This window comes from Moschus berezovskii, chromosome 19 (assembly GCF_049115385.1).
Source record: "Moschus berezovskii isolate FMDL1 chromosome 19, NW_MosBer_1.0, whole genome shotgun sequence".
In the NCBI taxonomy this organism is placed as follows: domain Eukaryota; kingdom Metazoa; phylum Chordata; class Mammalia; order Artiodactyla; family Moschidae; genus Moschus; species Moschus berezovskii.
In genome coordinates, this window is record NC_142478.1 from 54,156,671 (window position 1) to 54,183,045 (window position 26,375).

At 48.3% G+C, this 26,375-nt stretch overlaps 1 protein-coding gene across 6 annotated transcripts in view; it reads left to right on the top strand.

Annotated features, from left to right (window-relative positions):
- SCARB1 (scavenger receptor class B member 1) overlaps positions 1-26,375 on the top strand; it is a 200,724-nt gene that overhangs the window by 41,176 nt on the left and 133,173 nt on the right. For all 6 annotated transcript variants that reach the window (XM_088828103.1, XM_055404514.2, XM_055404515.2 and 3 more), the window contains exons 2-6: positions 10,828-10,985; positions 15,035-15,176; positions 19,154-19,357; positions 21,812-21,907; positions 24,195-24,310. In XM_088828103.1, coding sequence (XP_088684229.1) covers positions 10,828-10,985; positions 15,035-15,176; positions 19,154-19,357; positions 21,812-21,907; positions 24,195-24,310 — 716 coding nt within the window. The remainder of the gene's footprint in view (positions 1-10,827; positions 10,986-15,034; positions 15,177-19,153; positions 19,358-21,811; positions 21,908-24,194; positions 24,311-26,375) is intronic.

Below are 26,375 nucleotides of genomic sequence, written 5' to 3' on the forward strand. Positions count from 1 at the left end.
GGTGGGGTGACTGTCCACGGAATGACCCAGGTCTTAATTAGATCAGAGCAGGCTCATCTTAGGTAGTTCCCTGAAGGCTTCCTGGAGGAGGTGGCACCTGGAGAGTGGAGTTTTGGAGTTGGCAGTCAGAGTCATCCTGGGAGCAGGGAAGAGTGCAATGGGAGGCAGTAGGCACTTCACTCAGCTTTGCCCTGGCTTTTTCTCCCTGGATTGGGCTGATCAGAGTCTCCCCTCTGAGCCCCCCCCAAAAAAAGTATGTCCAAGTCCTAACCCCCGTTACTGGTGAATGTGATCTTATTTGGAAATAGGGTCTTTGCAGATGTGATGAAAGTAAGGATCAGATGGCTCCTAAGTCCAACAGGAATGTCCTTATAGGAAGAGGACACACAGAGAGGAAGGGGAGGTGATGATAGAGGCAGAGATTGGAGGGAGGCGGCTATAAGCCAAGGAATGCCTGAGACCACCGGGGGCTGGAGGAGCAAGTTAGGCTCCTCCCCTGGAACCTTCAGAAGGAGCCCACACCTCAATCCCAGACTTCCAGCCTCTAGAATTGAGAGAGGATAGATGTTTTAAGTCATCCAGGGTGTGGCTTTGTTACAGCAGCCCAAGGAGCCTTACCGCTCCGGAGATGGGCAAGGGGAGGTTTCCTGGTGGGTGGTTTAACCGGGGTTGCAGACTTCCTGGCCCCAGTGACCCCTTGAGAGATGCTTTCCTGATGTCTATGAGCAGAGATCCTGTGATCAGGCTGCTGATTCCCAAAGTTGAGGAGAGACGCCCCTGGAGTCGTGGGGCCCCTCTCAGCCTCTGCCTGCTTCTCTACTCCAAGCTCATCCCAGGCTTGTGCTGGAGGCCTGTCTGACTGGCCTGAGTTCCCTGGAGGGACAGTTATGTGACGTCTGGGCCTTTCCCCTGCCTTCTATGGGCCTCTCTGTGAAGCAGAAGACTGGTCTGGGGTCCTACTCCCCTGCCCCTGGGCCTCAGGATATCTGCTCTGTGCCCCCTCTGGATAGGGTTTCACTGCCCCACCCAGAAAGGAAATGGGAGCTGTTGGAGGTGGATCACTGCTGATCTGAGTCTCAGCATCCATTCACCCCAGTCTCAAGGCTGCGGCCTGGCCAGTGAGGTTGCAGATCACATTTTAATTAAAGTTATAATGTCTGTGGTTGGTCAGCCACTCAGTTGTGTCTGACTCTTTGCAACCCCATGGACTGCAGCACAGTGGGCTTGCCTGTCTTTCACCAACTCCCAGAGCTTGCTCAAACTCATGTCCATTGAGTCGGTGATGTCATCCAACCATCTCATCCTCTGTCGTACCCTTCTCCTCCTGCCCTCAATCTTTCCCAGCATCAGGGTCTTTTCCAGTGAGTCTGTTCTTCGTATCAGGTGCCAAAGTATTGGAGCTTTAGCTTCAGCGTAAGTCCTTCCAATGAATATTCAGGGTTGATTTCTTTTAGCATTATAATATTTAAGATTTACTTAACTGAGAGATTTCTCTAGTGGTCCAGTGGTTGAGACTGCACTTCCACTGCTGAGGGCCTGGGTTCAATCCCTGATCAGGGAACTAAGATACTGCAAACCTCGAAGTGTGCTACCCCTGCAGCCAACCCCTACCTTGTAGTACCTCAAGTACAAGCTTTTTAAAACACAGACAAAGGAGAAGGCAGATAGTCGCTCCCTAGACGTTTCTACTCTGATTTTATTTGTTCCTGAACTCATATTGCTGAGTGCCTGCTGGGTGCCGACCTCTGTTCCAGGCCTGGGAGATCCATCAGTGAATAAAGCAACTGAGGGTTTGGTTCCGTTGGCTTTATGATCTAGCAGGAGAGACAGATGAAGAACAGTAGACATAATTAATTATAAGTATGCCGGAAGGTAACAGTGACGAAGGAAAACATGGAGCAGGTTAGGGGGTTCAGGGATTTGGGGGCAGATACAGTGTGTCTTCCTGAGAGGAGGCATGTGAGGAAAGATTAAGAAGTGTGAGAGATTTGGCTATGCTGCTACCTCATGAGAAACATTGAGGGTAGAGAGAACAGCCTATGCAAAGGTCCTGGGGCAGGGCTGTGCCTACAAGGGATGGCAAGGAGGCCAGCATGGCTGGGCTGAGTGACAGGGACATGGCAGGATGTTGGATCTGGAGAGGCCACAGGGGCCAGGCCAGTTAGCTTATAGGCCAACACTGTGCTGGCAACTTAAATAAAATGTTTCACGTTATTTTGTGTGTTTGAAAAATTCATGTGAATAGGCAGTTGTTGTTCAGTCACTCAGTCGTGTCTGACTCTTTCCGACCCCATGGACTGCAGCACTCCAGGCTTCTCTGTCCTTCACCATCTCCCAGAGTTTGCTCAAACTCATATCCATTGAGTCATTGATTCCATGAACAGGCCATAGTGACTGTTATCTTTCTGCAGCTTGTGTTTTTTTCAATCAAGTTTCTGTCTGCCACGAAGCATGTGGGATCTTAGTTCCCCAACCAGGAATCGAACCCATACATTAGAAGCATGGAATTTTAACCACTGGACCACCAGGGAAGTCCCTCGATGATTGTTTTGGAGCCATCTTGCACGTGTGTGGGAGTCTGTAGGGCAGTCCAGCTCTGGGCTGCATGTGAGCCTATCTTGGGATGTGAGATGACTGGGGTGAGTGGGGACCAGCAGTGTAAAACAGAACGGATGAGGAGAGAATATCTGAGTAGCAGAGAGTCCTTTGGGAGTGTAAGCATCATTGTGCTGGAAAGGCGGGTGTTCTTTCCTGAAGCTTGTTTCTCTCGCCCCAGGTGTGCAGGTAGTGATCCTGGGCGGGGTCAGCAGCATCTGAAAGCCAGTGTGCCAAGCTGGGCACCGTAGGGTCATGGGGAGGGGGGGCGGGGTGCTCACATTCTGGGGCATCTCTGTCTCTCCACACCTTTTTCTGGGCCTGTTTTTCTCAGGTGACTTAATTTTTTTTTTTTTTAGGTGACTCAATTTGTGTCCATCTTTTGGGAAGTGATCTTGTTTTAATTTGCAGGTTTTTTTTCTTTTTTTAAAGTTGTGTCAAGGCTTCCCTGATTTTGCAGTTGGTAAAGAATCCGCCTGCAATGCAGGAGACCCTGGTTCGATTCCTGGGTTGGGAAGATCCCTTGGAGAAGGGCTCGGCTACCTACCCAGTATTCTTGGACTTCCCTTGTGGCTCAGCTGGTAAAGAATCCTCCTGCAGTGTAGGAGACCTGGATTCGATCTCAGGGTGGGGAAGATCCCCTGGAGAAGGGAAAGGCTACTCACTGCAGTATTCTGGCCTGGAATAGTCCATGGGATCCCAAAGAGTTGGACACGACTGAGCAATTTCCACTTTCACTTTCTTTTTTTCAAGTTTCACTTAATAAGAAACTCACCATTTAAACCATTAAAAACCATACAATTTAGGACATTCACAATGTTGTATAACCATTACACACGTGTCTAGTTCCAGAATGTTTTCACCATCCTAAAAGGAAACCCTGCAGCTGTTAAGGAGTCACCCCCTGTGCTCCCCTGGCAACTCCCAGACTGTTTTCTGTGCCCATCAGTTCAGTTCAGTTGCTCAGTCGTGTCCGACTCTTTGCGACCCCATGGACCACAGCATGCCAGGCTCCCCTGTTCTTCACCAACTCCCGGAGTTTGCTCAAACTCACATCCATGGAGTCGGTGATGCCTTACAACCATCTCATTCTCTGTCGTCCCCTTCTCCTCCTGCCCTCAATCTTTCCCAGCATCAGGGTCTTTTCCAATGAGTCAGTTCTTCACATCAGGTGGCCAAAGTATTGGAGTTTCAGTTTCAGCATCAGTCCTTCCAATGAATGTTCAGGCTTGGCTTCCTTTAGGATTGACTGGTTTGATCTCCTTGCAGTCCAGGGGACTCTCAAGAGTCTTCTCCTATAGGTCTGTCCCTATAGATTTGCCTTTTTTTTTTTTTAACCACCTTGCGCAGCTTGTGGGATCTCAGTTTCCCGACCTGGAATTGAACCCAGGCCACAGCACTGAAGCCCGAAATCCTAACCACTAGCCTGCCAGGGAACTCCCTTGCCTGTTCTAGACACTTCACACAAATGGAATCATATAATACGTGTTTTTTCAACAGTCTTATTGCCTATAGGAATGTTTTAGAAGTTCCCTCATGATGTAGCACATATGAGAACTTCCTTTTTTTTAAGGCTGAATAACCTTGGCTACACCATTATATTCATCCATTCATCTGTCAGTGGAGACTTGGGTCACATCCACCTTTTGGCTCTTGTAGATAATGCTGCCGGGAGCACAGAAAGACTCATATACATCCTTTTAAGCAAAGCGTGATGAAAATGTCCCATTTCTTGTTGCCAGACAGGTGAGGTATGTACATTTGATAAAAGTCAACAAACTGGGACTTCCTTGTTGGTCCGGTGGCCAAGATACCTTGCTCTCATTGCAGGGAGCCTGGGTTTGATCCCTGGTCAGGGCACTAGGTCCTACATGCCACAACTAAGAGTTCACATGCTGGAACTAAAAGATCACCCATGCTGCAACTAAGACCTGGCACAAATTAAAACAGCAACAGAGTCAGCAAACTACACTTTAAAAAGATTAATGATCAGGACCTCAAAAATATTTTGCTAAGTAAGAGGAGACATATATGGTCTTTTGTATCTCTGCTTGTTTTCAAGAAATAGAGAATTATGGATACATTTGAAGACTTGTATGGTTCTCTTTTGGAGAAGGAAACTGTAACCCACTCCAGTATTCTTGCCTGGAGAATCCCATGGACGGAGAAGCCTGGTAGGCTACAGTCCACGGGGTCACAAAGAGTCGGACACGACTGAGCGACAGAACGGAACGGAACGGATGGTTCTCTTTACAGGGCTTCGCTGGTCACTCTAGTGGTAAAGAACCTGCCTGCCAAGCAGGAGACGTAAAAGATGCAGATTCAATCCCTGGGTGGAGAGGATCCCCTGGAGGCGGGCATGGCAACCCACTCCAGTATTCTTGCTTGGAGAATCCCATGGACAGAGGTGCCTGGAGGGCTATAGTCCATAGGGTTGCAAAGAGTCTCTCAAGAGTCTTCTCTAGCACCATAATTCAAAAGCATCTGTTCACCTTTTTATCTATTTTTTCTGTTGTATAGATACACAGTAGTTGGTTTACCCATCGTGAACATTTGTTTTAAAAATGTATTTGAGATTAGTGGACTTTCAGGTAGGTCACGTTCTTAGAAGCTACCTAGCTTTTGACAGGCTGTGTCCCCTGCCAGTAACACCCTCCTTATCTTTTTTTCATGACAAAGCCCAACTCTTTCTTTCACATGCCCTCTCTTCCAGGCAGCCCTCTTGTCTGTCCAGAATGAGCTCAGAGAATCTGGTTGGATAAGAGGGAGCTGCGTCCAGGAAGGGATCACCTTGGCTTTCTCTCTTGGTCTTTGTGTGTGGGCTGTGATCTTTGACCTTGGGGGTTGGTGACAGGATAGAATCAGCTGTGTTGGGCAAAAGGCTGTGAGCTTGGCCTGCGCACTGTTATCTAATCAGCTGCCTGGTCCTAATGCTTCTGGTCCAGTGTGATTGAAAGAAAGTTATCCCTGATTATAAGCGGTGCAAAGTCCAACCCCCACCAGAGGTGGGGCAGCAATGGAGGAGGGGGAAGGGCTGGTCACTCTGTGCCAGGTGACTGCATGGCTGACCTGCTGGGTCCCTAGGCTCTACTTGCCCCTGTTCTAAGCATTTTACAAAGGTACTTAAACCTCACACCAGACCTATGAGATGGATGCTATCATTACACCCATTTTATGGATGAGGAAACTGAGGCACAGAAGGGATTAATAACTTATCCAGAAGGCAAAGCTGGCTCATGGGAGATTCCCTGTGAGTGAGTACCCACGAACGGAGTGGAGCCCCAGAACCCCACAGCCCCTTCTGTTGGAGAGAGAAACATAAGCCTTCATCTGCTGATTCATTGTTTCGACCTTGATTTATCCCTGAATTGGGTGGGAAGGCCAGGAGATTAGGAAAGCACAGCGGAATTCCGGAATTTCAAAGGCTTTTCCAGGCTTCTCTGGGTCACTATACCTTTGCTAAAAAACAGGGCTGGGGGAGGGAGGCGGGAACTGGAAACTGTTTTTTTTTTTTTTAAATTTTAAGTCACTTTACTGCTGTATGATTGACATAATAAATTAGTTGTATGTATATAATTATACAACTTCCCTAATGGCTCAACGGGTAAAGAATCTGCCTGCAATCCAGGAGACACAAGACATGGGGTTCGATCCCTGGGTCAGGAAGATGCCCTGGAGAAGGAAATGGCAACCCACTCCAGTATTCTTGCCTGGGAAATCCCATGAACAGAAGAGCCTGGCGGGCTGTAGTCCATGGGGTTGCAAAGAATCGTGCATGACTGAGCGACTAAGCACGTATACACCCAGATGAGTTTAGAGAGAAGTGGAGCCATCACCACAATCTGCGCTGTGAACATGTTCGTCACCTCTGGAAGTTTCCTGTCTTCCTTTTTATTTATGGTTGTTGTTGTTCAGTTGCTAAATTTGTTGTTCAGTCTGTCTCTTTGTGACATCATGGACTGCAGCACACCAGGCTTCCCTGTCCTTTACTGTCTCCCGCAGTTTGCTCAAACTTCTGTCCATTGAGTCAGTGATGCCATCCAACCATCTCATCCTTTGTCGTCCCCTTCTCCTCCTGCCTTCAATCTTTCGCAGCATCAGTGTCTTTTACAATTATGTTTCCAATATTATATATTAGTCATGATGAATAAAAGATTTGTATAGTGCCTAGAGTTAGCAGTACTAAGTGGTAGGGAATTCCCTGGGGGTCCAGTGGTTAGGACTCTGTGCTCTCACTGCTGAAGGCCCAGGTTTGGTCCCTGGTTGGGGAACTAAGGTCTCACAAGCACAGCAAAAAATAGAAAACCCACTGCACTGAATATTTAAATATTTGCTAAGAGGTTAGATCTTATGTGTTTGATCACAAACACGTAAAAAGAAGGAAACTGGGTTGATGTGTTTTCTTCTGACTGCTGTTCTATGGATTAGGGGCTAGAGAGAGGGCACGACAGACTGCCTCCACCTGTGGGCCTTTGTTCCTTCGTATTAAAGTTTGAGGGTTTCCATCCGTCCCCCAAACCCACCAACAAGCTCCAGGCTGAGGTCTGAATTCCACTTTCTTGGCTTCCTCAGTGGCTCAAGCGGTAAAGAATCTGCCTGCAATGCAGGAGACACAGGAGATGCAGGCTTGATCTCTGGGTCAGGAAGATCCCCTGGAGGAGGAAATGGCAACCCACTCCAGTACTCTTGCCTGGGAAATCCCAAGGACAGAGGAGCCTGGCGGGCCCCAGTCCATGGGGCTGTAAAGAGTCGGACATGACGGGGCAAGCATTCACCTCATTCGCCAAGCCCGTGATGAGGGGGCAGGTGATGGGGCTGGAGAAGAGCCACACAGCCTCGATGGGCCTCAGCGTCCCTGCCTGTGACACGGAGAAGACCCCCCCCCCCACCCCGGGAGATGGTCTGGGTGAGGTGCTCTGGCAAGTGTGGCAAAGGGGTCTCCTGGGGTCCAGTCGTGGCCTGAAGATGCGCCATCTGCCTCCCGGGTGTGTTGGTGTTGAAAAAACACCGTGTTGCTCTTGAAACTATCGGGAGATGCCATAGAAACGTCTGGATTTCTGGCAGCTCACAAAATTTGGGAGGAGCTGGAAAAACCTGAGCCCCAGGGACCTCGGGGCCGAGAAGGGAGTTGCAGCTGCCTTTGTTTAAGGTGAGGGCCATGACCCTCTTGGCTCAAGGGGTCATGGTGTTGGTTAGGGAGGTGACAGTGATGTGAAGAGCCTAGAACAGCACCTGACACACAGGCAATCCCTGGGAAATGCTTGTTTGTTTTTAATTTGGTAGAAAGTTGATTTACAATGTTATGTTAGTTTCAGGTGTACAGCACAACAATTTGTATATAGTAGTTGTCTGTGTCTTAATCCCAACCTCCTAATATATACCTGCTCCTACCCTTCCTCCCTGGCACCTATAAGCTTGTTTTCTGTGTCTGTGAGTCTGTTCCTGTCTCACAAATCAGTTTGTTTGTATCATATTTTAAGATTCCTCATGTGACATCATAGGATATTTGTCTTTCTTTGTCTGACTTCACTTAGTGTGACAATCTCTAGTGTGGTCCATGTTGCCCCAAATGGCATTATTTCATCTTTTCTATGGTGAGAATATGCCATTGTATATATGCCATAACTTCTTGATCCATTCATCTGTGAGTAGACACTTAGGTTACTTCCATGTCTTGGCTATTGTGAATAGTGCCGCAGTGAACATTGCGGGTGCATGTATCTTTTCGAGTGAGTTTTGTCCAGATATATGCCCGGGAGTGGGATTGCAGGATCATATGGTAATTTTATTTTTAGTTTTTTGAGGAATTTCAATACTGTTCTCCATAGTGACTGCACCAGTTTACATTTCCACGAACAGGGTAGGAGGGTTCCCTTTTCTCCATACCGTCTTCAGCAAGGAAATACTCATTTGTTGCTTTGTACAAACCACATTTCCTAGTCACCTTTATTTGCATGTACTGGATGCTCAGGTTATAAAAATGATCCAGGATTTCCCTGGTGGTTCAGTGGTTAAGAATCTGCCTGCCAGTGCAGGGGACGCGGGTTTGATCCCTGGTCTGGGAAGATTCCACATGCTGTGGGGCAACTGAGCCTGTGGACCGCAAATACTGAGCCTGCATGCTGCAGCTACTGAAATCTGAGCACTGCAACTAGAAAGTAGCCCCTGCTCACAGCAACTAGAGAAAGTCTGCACGCAGCAGTGAAGACTCAACGCAGCCAAAGATAAATAAATAAATTTTAAAAACCTTAAAAAAAATGATCCTTGTGACTCTTGTAGCTGGTAGGAAGATGTGTTCATCAATAAGGAATTGTTACACCCGAAGGCAAGTCTCTGATCTGATATTTTCAAGACAACTTTGAAATCCAGATTTTATGTTAAATTGTTTTTTTTTGTTCTTGACAATGAGTTCAACTTTTCTTCATTGAAGTGCCATGTAGATCAAATGAAGCACAGCTGAGGCTACAGAGTCACTGGCCCCATTGCACAGATGGGAAAACAGGTTCAGGGCTGGCCAACTTGCCCTCAAGTCTGACTCTTTTCAAACCCACTTCTTCCCAAAATCTACCAGTTAGGGACATGGGGCTGGGCCTGACTGGCCAGCTCCAGTCTTCTGCCTTCTCCAGAGCCCCTGCCCACTGGTTCTGGGATAGTCTGTCTGGGGACAGTGGGAGTGGCTCTCCTTGTCCTGGGAGGCCACATTCAAAGAAAAAGTGAAGGTGATGCAACCTGTTCTAGACACTTGGCTTTGCAACATGGAGCAGCTACCTGATGGGCTGGTCAGGTTGGGAGCGGAGTTGGGTGGCAAGGGGTTTTTGCCAAGCTTTTTAAACCTGGAGATTTATCGTTCAAATGGTGCTAGTGATAAAGAACCTGCCTGCCAGTGCAGCAGACACAGGAGACACGGGTTCGACTCCTGGGTCGGGGAAGATTCCCTGGAGGAGGAAATGACAACCCACTCCAGTATTCTTGCCTGGAGAATCCCATGGACAGAGGAGCCTGGTGGGCTACAGTTCATAGGGTCACAAAGAGTCAGACATGACTGAAGCGACTTAGCACAAGAAGACAGCACATCAATTTCTGTATTTCTGGCTTTTCATCGAAAATGGCTCTTGTTCTCATCTCCTGCCCTCCCACTCACAGGCTCTTCTCCCCACCACACTGGCCTCCTTGCTGTTCCGCATTGCTCTGTCTCAGTTCTCCCAGCCCCAGGGCCTTTGCACGGGCTGTGTCTTATGCATGAAATTACCCACCACCACTAAATCCACGTGTTCCCTCCAGTGCCTTTAGTTTTTAATTTTGGTTTAGTTTTTTGTGCTTTGGTTTTTCCTTACATTTCACCTGCCTGACTCCTCTGTTTAAAGTTGCAGCCCTCCTCCCAGTCCCTGCTGTGCTTTCATGATGTCCTTTCATACACCATGTGTTTTACCCTAATTGTTGATGACCTGTCTTTCCTCTACTGGAATAAAAGCCGCATGAAGTTAGAGATCTGGGTCTGTCTTGTTCGCTTTTCTAACCCCAGCTGTTAGAAAAGAGGGCCTGGCATGTAGGTGCTCAGTAAATGTCTTTTGATATGGAGAACAAACTTAGGGTTACTGAAGAGGGGGAGGGATACATTAGGAATGAACAGATACACACTGCTATATATAAAATAAATAACCAACAGAGACCTACCATATAGCACAAGGAACTATACTCAATGTCTTATAATAACCTATAGTGGAAAAGAATCTGAAAAAGAATATATATATATATAATTGAATAGTTTGCTGTACACCTGAAACATTGTAAATCAACTATACTTCAGTTTTGTTTTTTTTTATACTTCAGTTTTAAAAAATGTGTGTTAAATGAATGAATGAATGAATGACGAATTTGACACACGGAGCCCACTTCCCACCAGGTGTCATGAGCTGTGGTTGAGCAGTGGCCGCCTCCCAGTCTCTTGATCAGGCTGTTGTTATTAAAATGTGTTTTAAAGTAATGCATAAAAATAATATCAACTATTAACATTAATTATGCCATATGTCAACTGGAGCAGCATGTATCAACAGCTTTCCCACCTTCTCCTGCTCCTAGAGCATCTCCAGGGAGCCCCTTCCTCAATGACCCTGTGGAGTCTGTGATGCAGGCTGGCACCAAGCAGCCATTTTGGAGCCTGGTGGTAGGGCGGGTGGGAGGGTGGGGGCCCTGGCCCTCTTCCTCAAGAGCCTGTTTGTCTTGTCCCCACAGAATGTGCGCATCGACCCCAACAGCCTGTCTTTCAACATGTGGAAGGAAATCCCTGTCCCCTTCTACCTCTCCGTCTACTTTTTCAACATCGTCAACCCTGAGGAGATCATCCAAGGCCAGAAGCCAAAGGTGCAGGAGCGCGGGCCTTATGTGTACAGGTGAGGATGGAGGGGGTTGGGCTGGGATTCAGGTCATCACCCCATTTTACAGATGACGAAACTGAGGCCCCTTGCAGAAGGGCTCATTCAGGGTCAATCTGCTTGTTCCAATCCGGTGCTCTAGTGCTTGTGACTGCCTGGCTTTGCCACTCAGCAGGTCTCTGACTATGGGCAAGGGCCTTTACTTTCCTGTGCTGCAGTGTCCCCTTCTGTAAAATGGGGATGACCGTATCCATGGTGGAGTGGTTATGAGGATTGGATGAGATAATGGGGAGCCCAGCACAGTGACTGGCATGCAGGAAGTGATCAGTGAATGTTAGTTATTAACACATTATCGTTACCTGAGTTTGGCTGCTTGCCACTCAAAAGGCAAGTGTTGGGATTTCCCTGGCAGTCCAACAGCTAAGAATGAGCACTTCCACTATAGGGGGCGCAGGTTCGATCCCTGGTCAAGGAACTAAGATCCCACACGCTTCGAGGTGTGGCCAAAAAGTTAAAAAAAACAAAAAAAGGCAAGTGCTCGTTGAAAAAGAAAGATTGCTTTATTCAGGAGGCCAGCAATGTGGGAAGAAGGCGGATTCATGTCCAAAAACCAACTCTAAAGATTCTGCTCAACCATGAAAGTTTTTAAAGGGAGAATCATTTGGAGAAAAGGTCAGGGCCTTTATCTTCTTCCACTGTGTGCAAAGCTTTCTTCTGATTGGTTGGTGGTGCAGTTAACAGGGAGGTGTTCCAGGAATCTTCTGCTTGGCCAGAGGGTACCATCCTCCAACTTGGTGGGGGCCTTAGTTCCTGCAGAAGAACTCAGAGATATTGTTCTGTGTATTCCTTGAGGAGGAGCCTGCCCCAAGACTGCACTATTGTTTCCTAACTGCCCCTCCTTTGCTTCTGCATCCCCTCTCTCCCCTGATAAACAGCTGTTTGAATCTGCCCCCTGGAACTCAGGGAAGATCAAAGAGGCTGAATGAAGCTTATTCCCTACAAAAAAATTGGGGACACGGAAAAGGATTTTTACCTGGGAGGGCCCCACAAGGTCCTGCTGTCTTTATGACCACAGCTGTCACAACTTCTTCATTTGATCATTTTCTTTGAGAGTGTGAAGCTTTCCAGTGGCTACTGGGCCCGTGGGGTTGGCTGGAGCAGTTTTCCAAGAGATGCTCTGCCACAAGGTTCCAGAAGAGCTGCCAGGGGCCATACTGCACCACAGACTCTACAGGGACATTGGGGAAGGGGCTCCGTGGAATACAAGACCCGATTTCCGGTGCTGCCCATTCTGCCCTCAGGAAACTGCAATCCTGGCTTAGCTCATCCACGAAAGGCTTCTGCGTTGAAGCTGAGCCTGGTTTGCCAAAGTTCGTGTTTATTGAGTACTGAACATCTCCTGTATGCCAGGCAGCGTGCCAGTTCACTGTTAAAGGCAGACAAAAGCCCGTGCCTCACAGAGCTGACATTCCCATCGGGAGAGAAACAAGCGGACAAATGAGGGGAAACCTAGCAGCATAAGCGTGGTGAAAACAAAGCAGGTCAAGCCATGGAGTGCTGGAGGCAGGGCTTGGTCTAACTGAAGGGTCAGGGAGGACCTCGATAAAGGGGGACACGTCCCTAGACCCAGATGGTGAGAAGGGGGCACTGCTATGTGAGGATCTGGGGGGAAGTGAGTCCTGGACAGAGGGAGCAGCAAGTGCAAAGGGCCTGAGGTGGGAATAGTCTGGTAGTCCAGGAAGGGAGAAGGCTTGTGTGACTGGCATGTTAGGAGTGAGGGGAGAGTGAGTGGGAGAGAGGAGCCCTGAGAATTGGATGGGGCCGATTGGTGAGGACCCTGGAGGCCACAGAAGGAGCTCAGTTTTATCCTGTGTGCAAAGGAGGGTTTGGGGGAGGGGATGATGTGATCTGATTTCCCCTTTTCAAACGTTCTTTTGGATGCTCTGCAGAGAATGGATTGCAGAGCATGATGGAATAAAGACAGCATAACAGCAATAAAAAATGCAGCTGATACATGCTTTTCTCTATGCATTCAGTTCAGTTCAGTTCAGTCGCTCAGTCGTGTCCGACTCTCTGCGACCCCATGAATCACAGCACGCCAGGCCTCCCTGTCCATCACCAACTCCCGGAGTTTACCCAAACTCATGTCCATCGAGTTGGTGATGCCATCCAGCCTTCTCATTCTCTGTCGTCCCCTTCTCCTCCCGCCCCCAACCTTTCCCAGCATCAGAGTCTTTTCCAGTAAGTCAACTCGTCGCATGAGGTGGCCAAAATGTTGCAGTTTCAGCTTTAGCATCAGTCCCTCCAATGAACACCCAGGATTGATCTCCTCTAAAATGGACTGGTTGGATCTCCTTGCAGTCCAAGGGACTCTCAAGAGTCTTCTCCAACACCACAGTTCAAAAGCATCAATTCTTCGGCGATCAGCCTTCTTCATAGTCCAACTCTCATATCGATACATGACCACGGGAAAAACCATAGCCTTGACTAGACGGACCTTGGTTGGCAAAGTAATGTCTCTGCCTTTTAATATACTATCTAGGTTGGTCATAACTTTCCTTCCAAGGAGTAAGCGTCTTTTAATTTCATGGCTGCAATCAGCATCTGCAGTGATTTTGGAGCCCAAAAAAATAAAGTCTGACACTGTCTCCACTGTTTTTCCATCTATTTCCCATGAAGTGATGGGACCAGATGCCATGATCTTTGTTTTCTGAATGTTGAGCTTCAAGCCAACCTTTTCACTCTCCTCTTTCACTTTCATCAAGAGGCTTTTGAGTTCCTCTTCACTTTCTGTCATAAGGGTGGTGTCATCTGCATATCTGAGGTTATTGATATTTCTCCCAGCAATCTTGATTCCAGCTTGTGCTTCTTCCAGCTCAGCATTCCTCATGCTGTACTCTGCATATAAGTTAAATAAGCAGGGTGACAATATACAGCCTTGACGTACTCCTTTTCCTATTTGGAACCAGTCTGTTGTTCCATGTCCAGTTCTGACTGTTGCTTCCTGACCTGCATACAGGTTTCTCAAGAGGCAGGTCGGGTGGTCTGGTATTCCCATCTCTTTCAGAATGTTCCACAGTTTATTGTGATCCACACAGTCAAAGGCTTTGGCATAGTCAATGAAGCAGAAATAGATGTTTTTCTGGAACTCTCTTGCTTTCTCCGTGATCCAGCGGATGTTGGCAATTTGCATTATTATCTCTATGCATTAGGCAATCATTTTAATTGCTTGACGTGCATTAGCTCACTCAATTCTCACCAGTATGGACCTGATGACGTAGGTCTGCTTATTACTCCCATTTTTTTTTTTTCCCTTGGCCACATGTCTTGGTATGCAGGATCTTAGTTCCCCATCCAGGGATTGAATCCATTCCCCCTGCAGCGGAAGCATGCAGTCTTCACCACTGGACTGCCAGGGAAGTCCCATTACTCCCATTTTTAAACGTGGGAAAACAGGCTTGAGTAGTAAGTGATGGAGACAGGATTCGGGCCCCCTGCCTTCTTTCTTCAGAGTGCATATTCCTACCCACCATCCTTGCCGCCTCTCAGAAAAGCTGGGATGCCCAGGCGGAGGGTGATGAGGGATGGAGGGATGGTGGCAGCTTGCCCAGGGCAGGGAGCGTATGGGATTTGGTGACAGGAGGCTCCTGTGCCTGTCCTGCAGCAGGTGGGCTTCCCAGGCGGCTCAGTGGTAAAGAATCCGCCTGCCAGTGCAGGAGATGCAGGAGACCCGGCTTCGATCCCTGGGTCAGGAAGATCCTCTGGAGAAGGAAATGGCAACCCAATCCAGTATTTTTGCCCGGAAGATCCCATGGACAGAGGAGCCTGGCAGGCCCCAGTCCATGGGGTCCCGAAGAGTCGGACACAACTGAGTGACTAACACTTTCACTTTAAGAGGATCCTGGCTGGCTCCATACAGTCCTTGGGGTCACAACGAGGCGACTGAGCACGTACCGCAGTGGGTGGGTGGTGGAACAGACGTGGAGGAGGCAGTCAAGCTCGGCACACAGACAGCTGAGGGCCCCCTGGGCTCCTGGCAGCTGATCCACCGGCTTCCTCCCCCTCAGGGAGTTCAGGCACAAGAGCAACATCACCTTCAACAATAATGACACGGTGTCCTTCCTGGAGTATCGCAGCTACCAGTTCCAGCCGGACAAGTCCCGCGGCCAGGAGAGCGACTACATCATCATGCCCAACATCCTGGTCTTGGTGAGATACCCCTGGTCTGTCTCTCCGCCTGCCCCCTGCACTGGGTGGTCCCTTGAGGGCTCAATCTGTGGCTCCTGGGTTGACTCAGCGGGCTTCCTGGGTGCATCTTGGTCTCTGGTTGGGGGCATTGGTCAAAGTCATGGCCTTTCCCTTTTCAACCTGCAAATCTAGGAACTTCCCTGGCAGTCCAGTGGTTAAGACTTCCACTGCAGGGGTACGCGGGTTCAACCCCTAATCGGGTGCAGCAACAACAACAACAAAATTGCAAATCTAGAATCTCCAAAAGGGAGTACTTGTGGGAAGCTGAATGGGGCCACTGTCTGCTTGTCTGTGGCATTTGGAGGGAGGTTGTGGACAGGATGTCCATTCTCTGCAGTTAAGAGTCATAGATGTAGCTGGATTTACTGCCTGCCTGCCGTGTGTGTCGGGGTCCCCAAGACCACCCCCAGGTTCTCTGACTCACTCATAGGGCTCGCAGGACCCGGCATATATGGTTGTGCTTTTGGCTGTAGTTTGGTAGAGTGGAACGAGGCAGAAGAGAATCAGCAGAGGGAAAGGGCATGTGGGGTGGTGACCAGACGTAGGCTTGCAGAGCCACCTCTTCGGGGAGTCACGCTTCATTCCTTGAGTGATGATTTATGATCACACACAGGTAGGTCTCCTCTACCAGGAATGCCCACTACAGAGACTCAGCGCCCAGGGGGTGTTTACTGGGGGCTCATCACGGAGACGCCCTCTGCCTGGCGCGGATCCACGTTCCAGGAAAGCAGGTGGTACAGTCCAGGCACAGTGAGCCCCTCTCATCAGTTAGGGAGTGGTGGGAGCCCTCCTAACATCAGGATCTCAGACGCCAGCCAAGGGCCAAGCCTTTCTAGAGAGAACTGGCTCAGGTCTGCTATGTGAGCGTCTTGCTGACACTGCGTGTTAGAGCTTGTGTGTCAGGCTTCACACGTACTACCTTGTTTGCTTGTCAGCAATCCCACGATCATTAGGTACTATCATTTTCTCCGTTTGTAGAAGAGGAAAACTGCAGAACAGGGAGGTTAGGTGACTTATCTAAAGTCACTCAACTAGCGGGTAGCAGATTAGGGTTTTGAAACTAGTTTGCTCTATAAGGCTGTCACTCTGTGGCACTCAGCCTCCCATTCAATCCTCTGTTCACCCAGTTGACGGTCAGCAGATGTGTGCTCCGGGGCTGGCCTCAGGCTGGGCTCAGGATCAGATGTGAATGCACCTGGGAAGTCTGTTGGGTTGACAGGATGAAAGCTCAGATAAATGCAGCCTGAAGCCTTGCTGCTGCCTCCCTCAGAGTCAGAGGTGCGTGTTTAGGCAGTGAAGTCACTTTCCCCCACCAATTAGGTTGGCAAAGACTGTGTGATAAATGCCCAGGGCTTAGGAGCGTTTGTGGGAACAGACACTGTCGTTAGGAACGGAACTGGTATGAGCTGTTGGCAGGGAATTTTCAATTTAAATTGAAGTGATTTTCGATGTAAATTGCATGTGCCCTTGACCTCAGAAGTTTTATAGGTAGGAATGTGTCCTCTTGATAGAATAACACGTGTGGGCAAAGATGTTTATTCTCAAGGATGTTTATTTCAGCAGCGTTTTCAAAGCAAACATCTACTGATCATCATGTGGAGTTAGGTTGTGATATCTACTGAAGATGGGCAGTGGACTAGTATACATCCAGCAAAAGGAGGCAGGGCTGCTGAGGGTGTCATGGAGCAGTCTCTTAGTTATGTCTAACTAGGGAAAATCGAACACAAGCATAGAGCCCCTACTTATTGTTTCTGAAGGAGAAAGACTTGCATGCATGCACACACCCACTTACACACGTGCTTTTACATGCCTAGACCAGCTGGGCTTTTTCTATAAAGGGCCAGATAGTAGATGTTTTAGGCTTTGAGGGCTAGACATTGTCTGTTGCAGCTGTTCAAGTCTGCCATTATAATGCAAAAGCAGGGGCTTCCCTGGTGGTCCAATGGCTAAGGCTCTGAGCTCCCAATACAGGGGGCCTGAGTTCGACCCCTGGTCAGGGAACTAGATCCCATATACCATAACTGAAGATCCTGCATGCCTCAACTAAGACTTGAAGCAGCCAAATAAATAAATAAGTATTTTAAAAATGCAAAAGAAGCCCAAGACAAAAACATAAATGAGTGGGCGTGGCTATATGCCAAGAGACCTGTTTCGTGGATATACTGAAATGTGAGTTTCATATAATTTTCATGTTTTTCATACGGTCTTCTTCTGTTTTTCTTTCAACCATTTGAAAACATGCAGAACATCTTAGCTCCTGGACTGTATAAAGCAGGCCATGGGCTGGCTTTGGCCCATGGACCACAGCTTGCTGACTTCTGGCATTGATGCTTCCTGCAGGAATACTCAAGAACCCAGAGCAGTGGGTTGTCTTGGGGGAGGAGATTAGGAAGAGGAGGGTCACGGGTTAGAGAGGGACTTTTACTTTATATCTTTTTACGATTTTTAAAAACCAGGAAGAGACTTCCCTGGTGGTCCAGTAGTTAAGAATCCACCTTGCAACGTAGGGAGTACAGGTTTGATCTCTGGTCGGGGAACCAAGATCCCACATGCCATGGGGTAACTAAGCCCACACACAACGAAAGATTTTGCATGCCGTAACTAAGATCTGACACAGCCAAAAAGGAAAGAAAAAGAAGAAATACTTAGAGAAACACGATGCCAGTATTTATACAAAATAAATAAAACCCATCTATTTATTACCCTAAAAATCATAATGTTAAGGAGACCCTTGTGAATTCTTATGGAATCAGACCCTTATGTTTAGGAAAATGCTGGTTCTCTTCCCCTTTCTACAGGTAGAGATTAGATACTGGATGTTATTGTTCAGTCATGTCTGACTATTTGTGACCTCATGGACTGGAGCCCACCAGGCTCCTCTGTCCTTGGGGATTCTCCAGGCAAGAATACTGGAGTGGGTCTCCATGCCCTCCTGCAGGGGATCTTCCCGACCCAGGGATTGAATGCAGGTCTTTGGCATTGCAGGTGGATTCTTTACCATCTGAGCCACCAGGGAAGCCCAAGAATACTGGAGTGACTAGCCAATTCTTTCTCCAGGGGAACTTACCAACCCAGGAATCGAACCAAGGTCTCCTGCATTGCAGGCGGTTTCTTTATCAGTTGAGCTACCAGGGAAGCCCAGATACTGGATGAGGTGCCTTTAAAAAGTAAACCAAGTGCCAAGATGGTATCTCCAGAGGAAAACAAAAATTCGAAAATAAATTCACCCATATTCTAAGCACCCAGATACTAGGTAGAACTGGTGCTTGGGGCTCTTGGAGTTTGGAAGGGAGATGTTAAGGAAGCAGAGTACAGTCTGCATTAAGATTCTTTGCTTATAAGGTGACAGTGAAAGGTTCTCTAAATTGGCATAGGTAAAAAGGGAATTTATGGGCTCATGTTACTGAAAGGGCAGGAGATGGCCTGGTTTCAGGTGTGGCTTGATCCAGAGTGCAAACGAGGTTGCCCAAATCTGTGTCGGTTCCATGTTCTGGCAGATCCAACCCTCAGGGTTGCTTCAGCCTTGCCCATACCATGTTCGAGGGCAGCCAGAGCCACCTTCCCTCTCTACCCTACAACCCCAGCTGATTTGCTCCTTGTGGCTTGTTGGTTCTGATGGGGCTGCATACATATTCCCAAACCAATTACTGTAGCCAGAGAGAGGAAGGTTTCTGATTGACCAGGACTAAGGCACATGAGTGCCTCTGGGGCTGGGGATGGAGTTAACTCGGCCTGAACCCGATTGCACAGGTGGTCTTGTTACTGAAGGATCAGGGGGTGGTTCCGGATGCCCCAGATGCCCCAGATGTCCCCTGCAGGGATCCTTCTAGGCCTGACCATGTTCCTGGATGGCTGTGCCTTGAAGCTTGGCTTGAGGTCCAGGGAAGGCAGACAAGCTATGTCTAGCCTCTAACCTGTGGTGTCCCCTGGCTCTGCAGAGTGCATCAATGATGATGGAGAACAGGCCCGGGATCTTGAAGCTGATCATGACCTTGGCCTTCAGCACCCTTGGCCAGCGTGCCTTCATGAACCGCACTGTTGGTGAGATCATGTGGGGCTATGACGACCCCTTAATCCACCTCATCAATCAGTACTTCCCAAACTCGCTCCCCTTCAAGGGCAAGTTCGGCTTATTTGCTGAGGTAAGTGTGGCCCAGTGAGAAGTTCAGGGACTCTGTCTTGTCCTCCACTGACACAGCCTGGAAACCAGTTACCAGCTTGCTTTTGGAGCTGGCAGAGGCCCCAGGAACTGTGGGTTGTAAATGACAGAAAACCTAACTTAAACTCGCTTAAGCCAAAGCCAGTTTCAGTTAAATTCTATTTATCGATTTATTGGTTCATATAACTGAAAACTGTACAGAGAGAGATTCAGGTACAGCTTGATCCAGGCTCAAATGATGTGACTGGGGCTGAGCTTAGATGGTTGGAGGTTGGTGCTGGAAGAAAGGGGAATGGCTGCTGGGGAAGCAGGTCAAAAATGTCAACTATTGCTTTGCTCTGAGTTGCCTGCTTTTTCTTAATCTTGACCCCTCATAACCTAGTGGTGTCAGTGACTGGCATCCTGAGTCATGATCTGATGTAGAGTCAGGTCCCTGACCTCTGATCCCTGATCTTGGCTCCCTCAATCACAGATTGTAAACAGCCCTCTGAGTTGCTCCAGCCTGAGTTTCCTTTTGGGGCTCTGCTGATCTGGTGTTGGGGATAGTAGGAGGGAGAAATCATGATTCAGTTACAGGCATGTGATAGCTGCTCAGTACATTTTTGAGCAGGATGACAGGTTCTTTGTGTGTGGGTAAGCTGACAGGTTTAAGGTAAGTGACATGATTCTTGTCGAAGCAAATTGTAAACTTGTAAACAAATGAAAGTTATTACAAATTAAGTCACATGCTTATAAACTATTTTTGACTAGGTATAGTGGAAATCCCAAAGCAATAGTCCAGCAGTGTTGGTGTGGTGGCTTCCCACTCTTCAGGGATCTAGAATTCTACTACTCTGCTCTCCCCACCTTAGAGTGTGGTTTCCATACTCAAGATTACTTCATGGTCCAAGAGGCTGCTGGGGCACCAGCTATCACACTCACTTTCCAGGTAGCAGCAGGAAGAAGTGGTAGGGGATTTAGGGGCAGTCAGGGGAGTTGAGGACAAAGCAACATGTCCTGGCTGTTTCCCTCTTTGGGAGGGGAAAAAAAAAAGTCCAATTTCCACTTGCTTTCCATTAGCCAGAACTAGACCTGTGGCCACACTTAGCTGCAAGGGAAGCTGGAAAATGTTAACTTGTAGCTAGCATGTTGATGCCCTGAGGAGGGTTTGGGTTTTGATATGAAGGAGAAAGGGGAGAATGGACTCTGGGTAGTAACTGGAAGTCTCTGATACACTTCGTTATAATTATTATGTTAGCATTCTTTTTGGTGAGCATATATTAATAATAATAACAGCAATAATAAAGGCTAGCATTTGGAGGTGTCATTGTTTCTTAGGCACTGTCCTCAACAGTTTTTACACATTAGCCCTTTTCACACGCCCCGTGTCTGTCTGGGAGTGGTGTCTGTTACTGTCTCTTTACACTGGCTGAAGTTTGGGCTCTTTTTCTTTTTTTTTTAAAGTTTGGGCTCTTGAAGCTCTGAACGGACAAGTGACAGGGGACACTGATATTAGGAAGCTAGAGCAGGCTTTGAACTTAGGCCCTGTTGGCTTACCCAGTCAGTAATCAATGTAGCTATTCGGCCAGAAAACAACCCCTATTGAGTTCCTCACGGGTGCTGTACCTTACATTATACGGCATCCTCAGAGGTGAAAGGGTGCTTTCTAAATTTTACCCAGCAGTCACTCATTTTGTGTATGTGTGTGCTTTGCACAGTTTTGCTTTGAATTAGAAATCTTTTTCTAAGAAATTCCCTCAGGGTGCCAAAGCCTGGACTTTCTCTCTGGAAAGAACTTGATAAACATCAAGTCCTCTTTGCCTGTATGTTTCAGGATAGGCCAGGTTAAGCAGCCCCCAGATCTCCATGGCTTAGAACAGCAGAGGTTTATTTCTTACTTGTATGCCAGGTCTAGTGTGGGTGACCAGGGCTCCTCTGCTCCTTGTGGTCACTCAGGGACCCAGGCCGAGGGAGGCTTCTGCTGGATACGTGCTTCTCCGGTCTCGACAGCAATGATAGAAAGCACAGTGATATGTGCATGCGCCACCTCTTAAAACTCCCACCTGGAAGTGACGTTATCACTTCTCTCCTTTCTCATTGATTGTTTTCACTGATCGAAGAGGTCATGTGGCCGTGCTTTCTTTTAATTTGGGGAATGGGATGGGGTGACCCTCCCATTCACCTGAGAGGAGAACCAGACTCCTGGAGTCAGGAAGGGACAATGGGACGTTTTCTAGGATGGATGTGGTCTTCAGAGGAGCGTCCCTCCTAGAAAGCCCTCAAGTCCTTCTCCTCTCGACTCCCCCCGTGCTGGACTGGCAGCGGTGGACAAGACAGTGAGGCCCCTGTTCTCTGGGTGAAGGGGGAGCAGCCTGTGTGTGGGCCTGAGTACCGACTCCCCATGTCCTTGACCTCCATCCTGGGGCTGAAAGATGTCATTCTCTGCTGTTGTCTGCAGCTCAACAACTCCGATTCTGGCCTCTTCACCGTGTTCACAGGGGTCAAAGACTTCAGCAGGATCCACCTCGTGGACAAGTGGAACGGAGTCAGCAAGGTGAGGGCAGGAGGTGACAGCTATCCTGTGCAGGGACCGGGTGGGGGTGGCGAGGGCTGGGATCCACTGCCCAGCACACCTTCTTCCTCTTAAAACAGGAGTTTGGGATTGACATGTACACATTGCTATATTTAAAACAGGTAACCAACAAGGATCTCCTGTGTAGCACAGGGAGTGCTGCTCAATATTTAATAACCTACATGGGAAAAGAGTTTGAAAAAGAATAGACACATGTGTATGTAAAACGGAATCACTTTGCTGTACACCTGAAATTAACACAACATTATAAATCAACTCTGTTTCAATTAAAGAAAACAGAGGCAGGGATTGCATCTCTAGGGGAGATGCTCTGGAGTCTCGGACCTTACCTATGTTTAAGGCTCAACTAGGACTTTCTAGGTGGCTTAGTGGTAAACAATGTTCCTGCCAAGCAGGAGATCCCTGGAGGAGGAAATGATTACCCGCTCCAGTACTCTTTCTTGTCTGAAAACTCCCGTGGACAAAGGAGCCTAGTATGCTGCAGTCCATGAGGTTGCAAAGAGTCAGACATGATTGAGCAAGCAAGCAAAGGGTCAGCTAGGACTTTCCTGGCGGCCCGGTGGTTAAGACTCTGCCCTTCCACTGCAGCGGGGGTGGGTTTGATCCCTCCTGGGGGAAGTTCTGTCCATGTGCCCCAAGGCGTGGCCAAAACGAAACAAAAGGAAAACTACTTCTTGGTTCCCAGTGGGTGGGTGGGGCATATGATTTATTTAGCACCTAATGTATGCCAGGAATCACATTGTTTCTTTCCTTTAGTGCTTCACTTACAAGAATGCTTCAAAAATATTACACTGAAGATATAGCCATCCATTGCACTGAAAGATCGTTGAGTAAAAAAAAAAAATTGTGCTAGAAACACAGGAAGACATTCACATTAAAAAATAAAATAACAGAGACAGATATGAAGTTCTCTTTGTATGTCTTCACACGGCCAGGCCCATTCCCACCCGAACTACAGAGGAAACCCACAGTTATCAGTATCGGGTATATTCTTCCTGTGTATTTTTATCCATTTGAGATGCGATTTTTTTTTTTTTCTTCTAGGAGCAGAATGAAATCATACTATGTGCATTGTTTTGCTTGCAACTTCCTTTTTTCACCTGAGTGACCTCATCACTTCTCATGAAAATGATTACGTAGTGGTGGAGCCCACACCTTCCAAACGCTCATCAGGGTGATGGTTGCAGAGACTAGAGGGCTGGGGACAGATTACCCTCCATCAGGGCCCGGACTGACAGGATTACCATTGCAACCAGTAATAACCATTCTGAATGGACGCTGTTGAAATTCTCTTTGGCTTGCTTTCTCAAGATAAAAATGTACAGGGACTTCCCTGGTGGTCCAGTGGTTAGGACTCTGCGCTTCCACTACAGGGGGCCCGGGTTCAGTCTTTGGTCGGGGAATTAAGATCCCACATGCAGCATGGTGTGGCCAAAATATGTGTGTGTGTATATGTTGTTGTTGTTTAGTCTAAGTCGTGTCCAGTTCTTTTGCGACCCCATGGACTGTACCCACCAGGCTCCTCTGTCCATTGGATTTCCCAGGCAAGAATACCTGAGTGGGTTGTCAATTCCTTCTCCAGAGGATCTTCCCAACCAAGGGATCAAACCCGTGTTTCCTGCATTGGCAGGTGGATTCCTTACCACTGAGCCACCAGGGAGGCCCAAAATGATGTACATATATATACACACACAAGCACGCACATGTGAACATATGCTTAAAAACCTTCTACTAGGACAGATGGGTAAAAAGTGAGAAGTCTTTTTTTCTGTCCGAGTGTCACTCTCCAGAAGTAACTACTGTTTTGCAATCTCCTGGTAGCGACCATTATGATTTTAAATATTTTACTTATGGGGCTACCTTCTAACTTGATCTGTTTTGATGACGTGCCTGCTGACTTCCTGTCTGAGAGGCGATGATGTCTGTCTCCTCCACTAACTGTGCTTCTGGGAGGTGTGAGTGACAGGTCCGTTTTACAGATGAAGTTACTGAGTTCCGCATCAAAGCTGTACATTCAGGGATCCACGGTTAGGGAATGGGGAGCTGCCATTGACAGTCTTTCTGGCTGTCTGTCTACACAGCCTGATCTCCTTGCACCAGGACGTCTATCCAGGAGGACTGGCTTCTCTCAATTGGGTGGTGACTTCACACGGTGTGTGAAGTCGGAGCTCCAAGTCACCTGGGCAGTGTCCAAGTCTTTATGAGTCCTTGCTTGACTAAGAGGCTGTGTTTAAATGCTTCCCCACAGGTCAACTTCTGGCATTCCGATCAGTGCAACATGATTAACGGAACTTCCGGGCAGATGTGGGCACCGTTTATGACCCCCGAATCCTCGCTGGAATTCTACAGCCCTGAGGCCTGCCGGTAATCGCCCTGATGTGTGACATTCCGGACCTCCTGGGAAGTCTGCTTTGTGGATGCTCACAGCCGAACCAAGCGGCTTGTGGTGTGTGCTTGGAAAGCGCCTGGCTCTTCTGCATCTCCACTGGCCCCTGGTGCCATCTTGAATTCTCTTTGGCTGCTTCATGAAGAGCCGAACTCCAACTGCTCGTGCTTTTGCAAGGCCCAGGGAGGCTGCTGGCGGTTGTTGGGGCTTGGTGGTGGTGATGGACAGGATGGCAAGGGGCCGTGGAATAAGGCAACGATGGGCTCCCTGTGCCAGCTGCCCTGTTTCCAGTTGGGTACTGAGAAGCCCGGATGCCTCTCTTGCAGCCCCTCCACTTGCCAGAGTACAGCCTCGGAGGTCAGCTTGGGGCTAAACAATTCCAGTGGCCCCTGCAAAGGTGCGAGAAGAGACAGAGGCTCCTAGAGCCCTTCTCTGTGTGTTTCCCTGTCCTTGGTTCCTCTGTTGAGGCCACTGTGGAAGAATCCTTTGCTTGGAATTTCACTGATGTGAACTTAAGAGACTCACCTGCCACCCTAGCAGATCTTGACACAGCTCTGTCTGCACGAGGCTCTGGGGTCCTGGCAGAGACAGGATGGCCGGGTCCTTGTTCCCTGGGGGTTATGTCCTGGCGGGGGACTCAGGCCCATAGACCTTCAGGGCAGGGTCAGAGAGTGGAGGTGTTTTTGTTCTGTGTGTCTTCACTTCCTGAAATTAGAAATTTCAACTTGGAGAAGCGTTCCCAGAAAGTGCAGTTTTCTCTGCATTTGTTGTCGTTTAAAACGTCGCTAAGTCGTGTTCGATTCTTTTGTGACCCCATGGACTGTAGCCTGCCAGGCTCCTCTGTCCATGGGATTCTCCAGGCAAGAATACTGGAGTGGGGTGCCAGTTCCTTCTCTAGGGGATCTTCCCAACCCAGAGATTGAACCCTCGTCTCCTGCATTTCCTGCTTGGCAGGCGGATTCCTTACCACGGACCCCGGGAAGCCGTTTCTCTGCATTCCCTTCTCCAGGTTCCCTGATTGTTTCTTCTGCCCCATCAGCTCTATCCTCCTCACTTTTCTCTCTCCCTCTCTGTCTCCTTCCCACCCTCTCTTCTCTCTTTCTGTATATTTTTTCTGGACCCTTTGAGAGTATGTTGGACACCTAAATACTTCAGTGGGTGTTTTCGAAAAACAAGGGCATTTCCTTATGTAACCACGTCACACCACCATAATGAGAAAATGTAGCATTGAGCTGATATTATTGTCTAGGGCGGTACTCTCCAATAAAAATATAATACAAGCCCCATCCACAATTTTAAATTATCTAGTGGCTGCATTAAAGAAAAATCAGTTAAAGTCATTTTAATGATGTTTTATTGGACCCAGGAGATCCAAAATGGTATCTTGTCACAGTGGGTAAACAAATGTGAAATACTAAAGATGGACTTGCCTGGGGGTCCAGTGGTTGAGACTCCACACTTCCACTGCAGGGGGCACGGGTTCTGTCCCTAGCCAGGGAAGTTCCACATACTGTGCAGTGTGGCAAAAAAAATAAAAATAAAAGAGAAAAATATTGAAGAGCTGTTTTCCGTTGTTCGGGGGTATCAAGCCATAGAAATGTAGACTGTATTTGACACAGCCACATCCCAACTTGGACTGGCCCCATATCAAGGGCTCTAAGGCCATGTATGCAGAGTGGACCCCGTGGATAGGACAGGTGCGGTGGTTCTGATCCACAGGCCATGTTCAAGTTTAGAAGCGCCTTTGAGAAATATGGCAGGGTGAACAGAAAGAGGATGAATGGGGGTGGGTTATGGTGCTGCTCCCTGGGGAGGTGACAGCCGAAAAGGGACCTGAGTGAAGAACTGAAGTCTGATGTGTGAATAAGAGGGAGGAACATTCCAGTCTCTGGGAGCAGCAGGCACAAAGGCCCTGGGGCAGGAGGGAGCATGTTGGAGGAATAGCCAGGAGGCCCATGGGGTGCAGTACACGGTGTTGTTGGGTTATTGTTCAGTGGCTAAAGTCGTGTCCGACTCTTTGTGACCCCACGGACTGCAGCATGC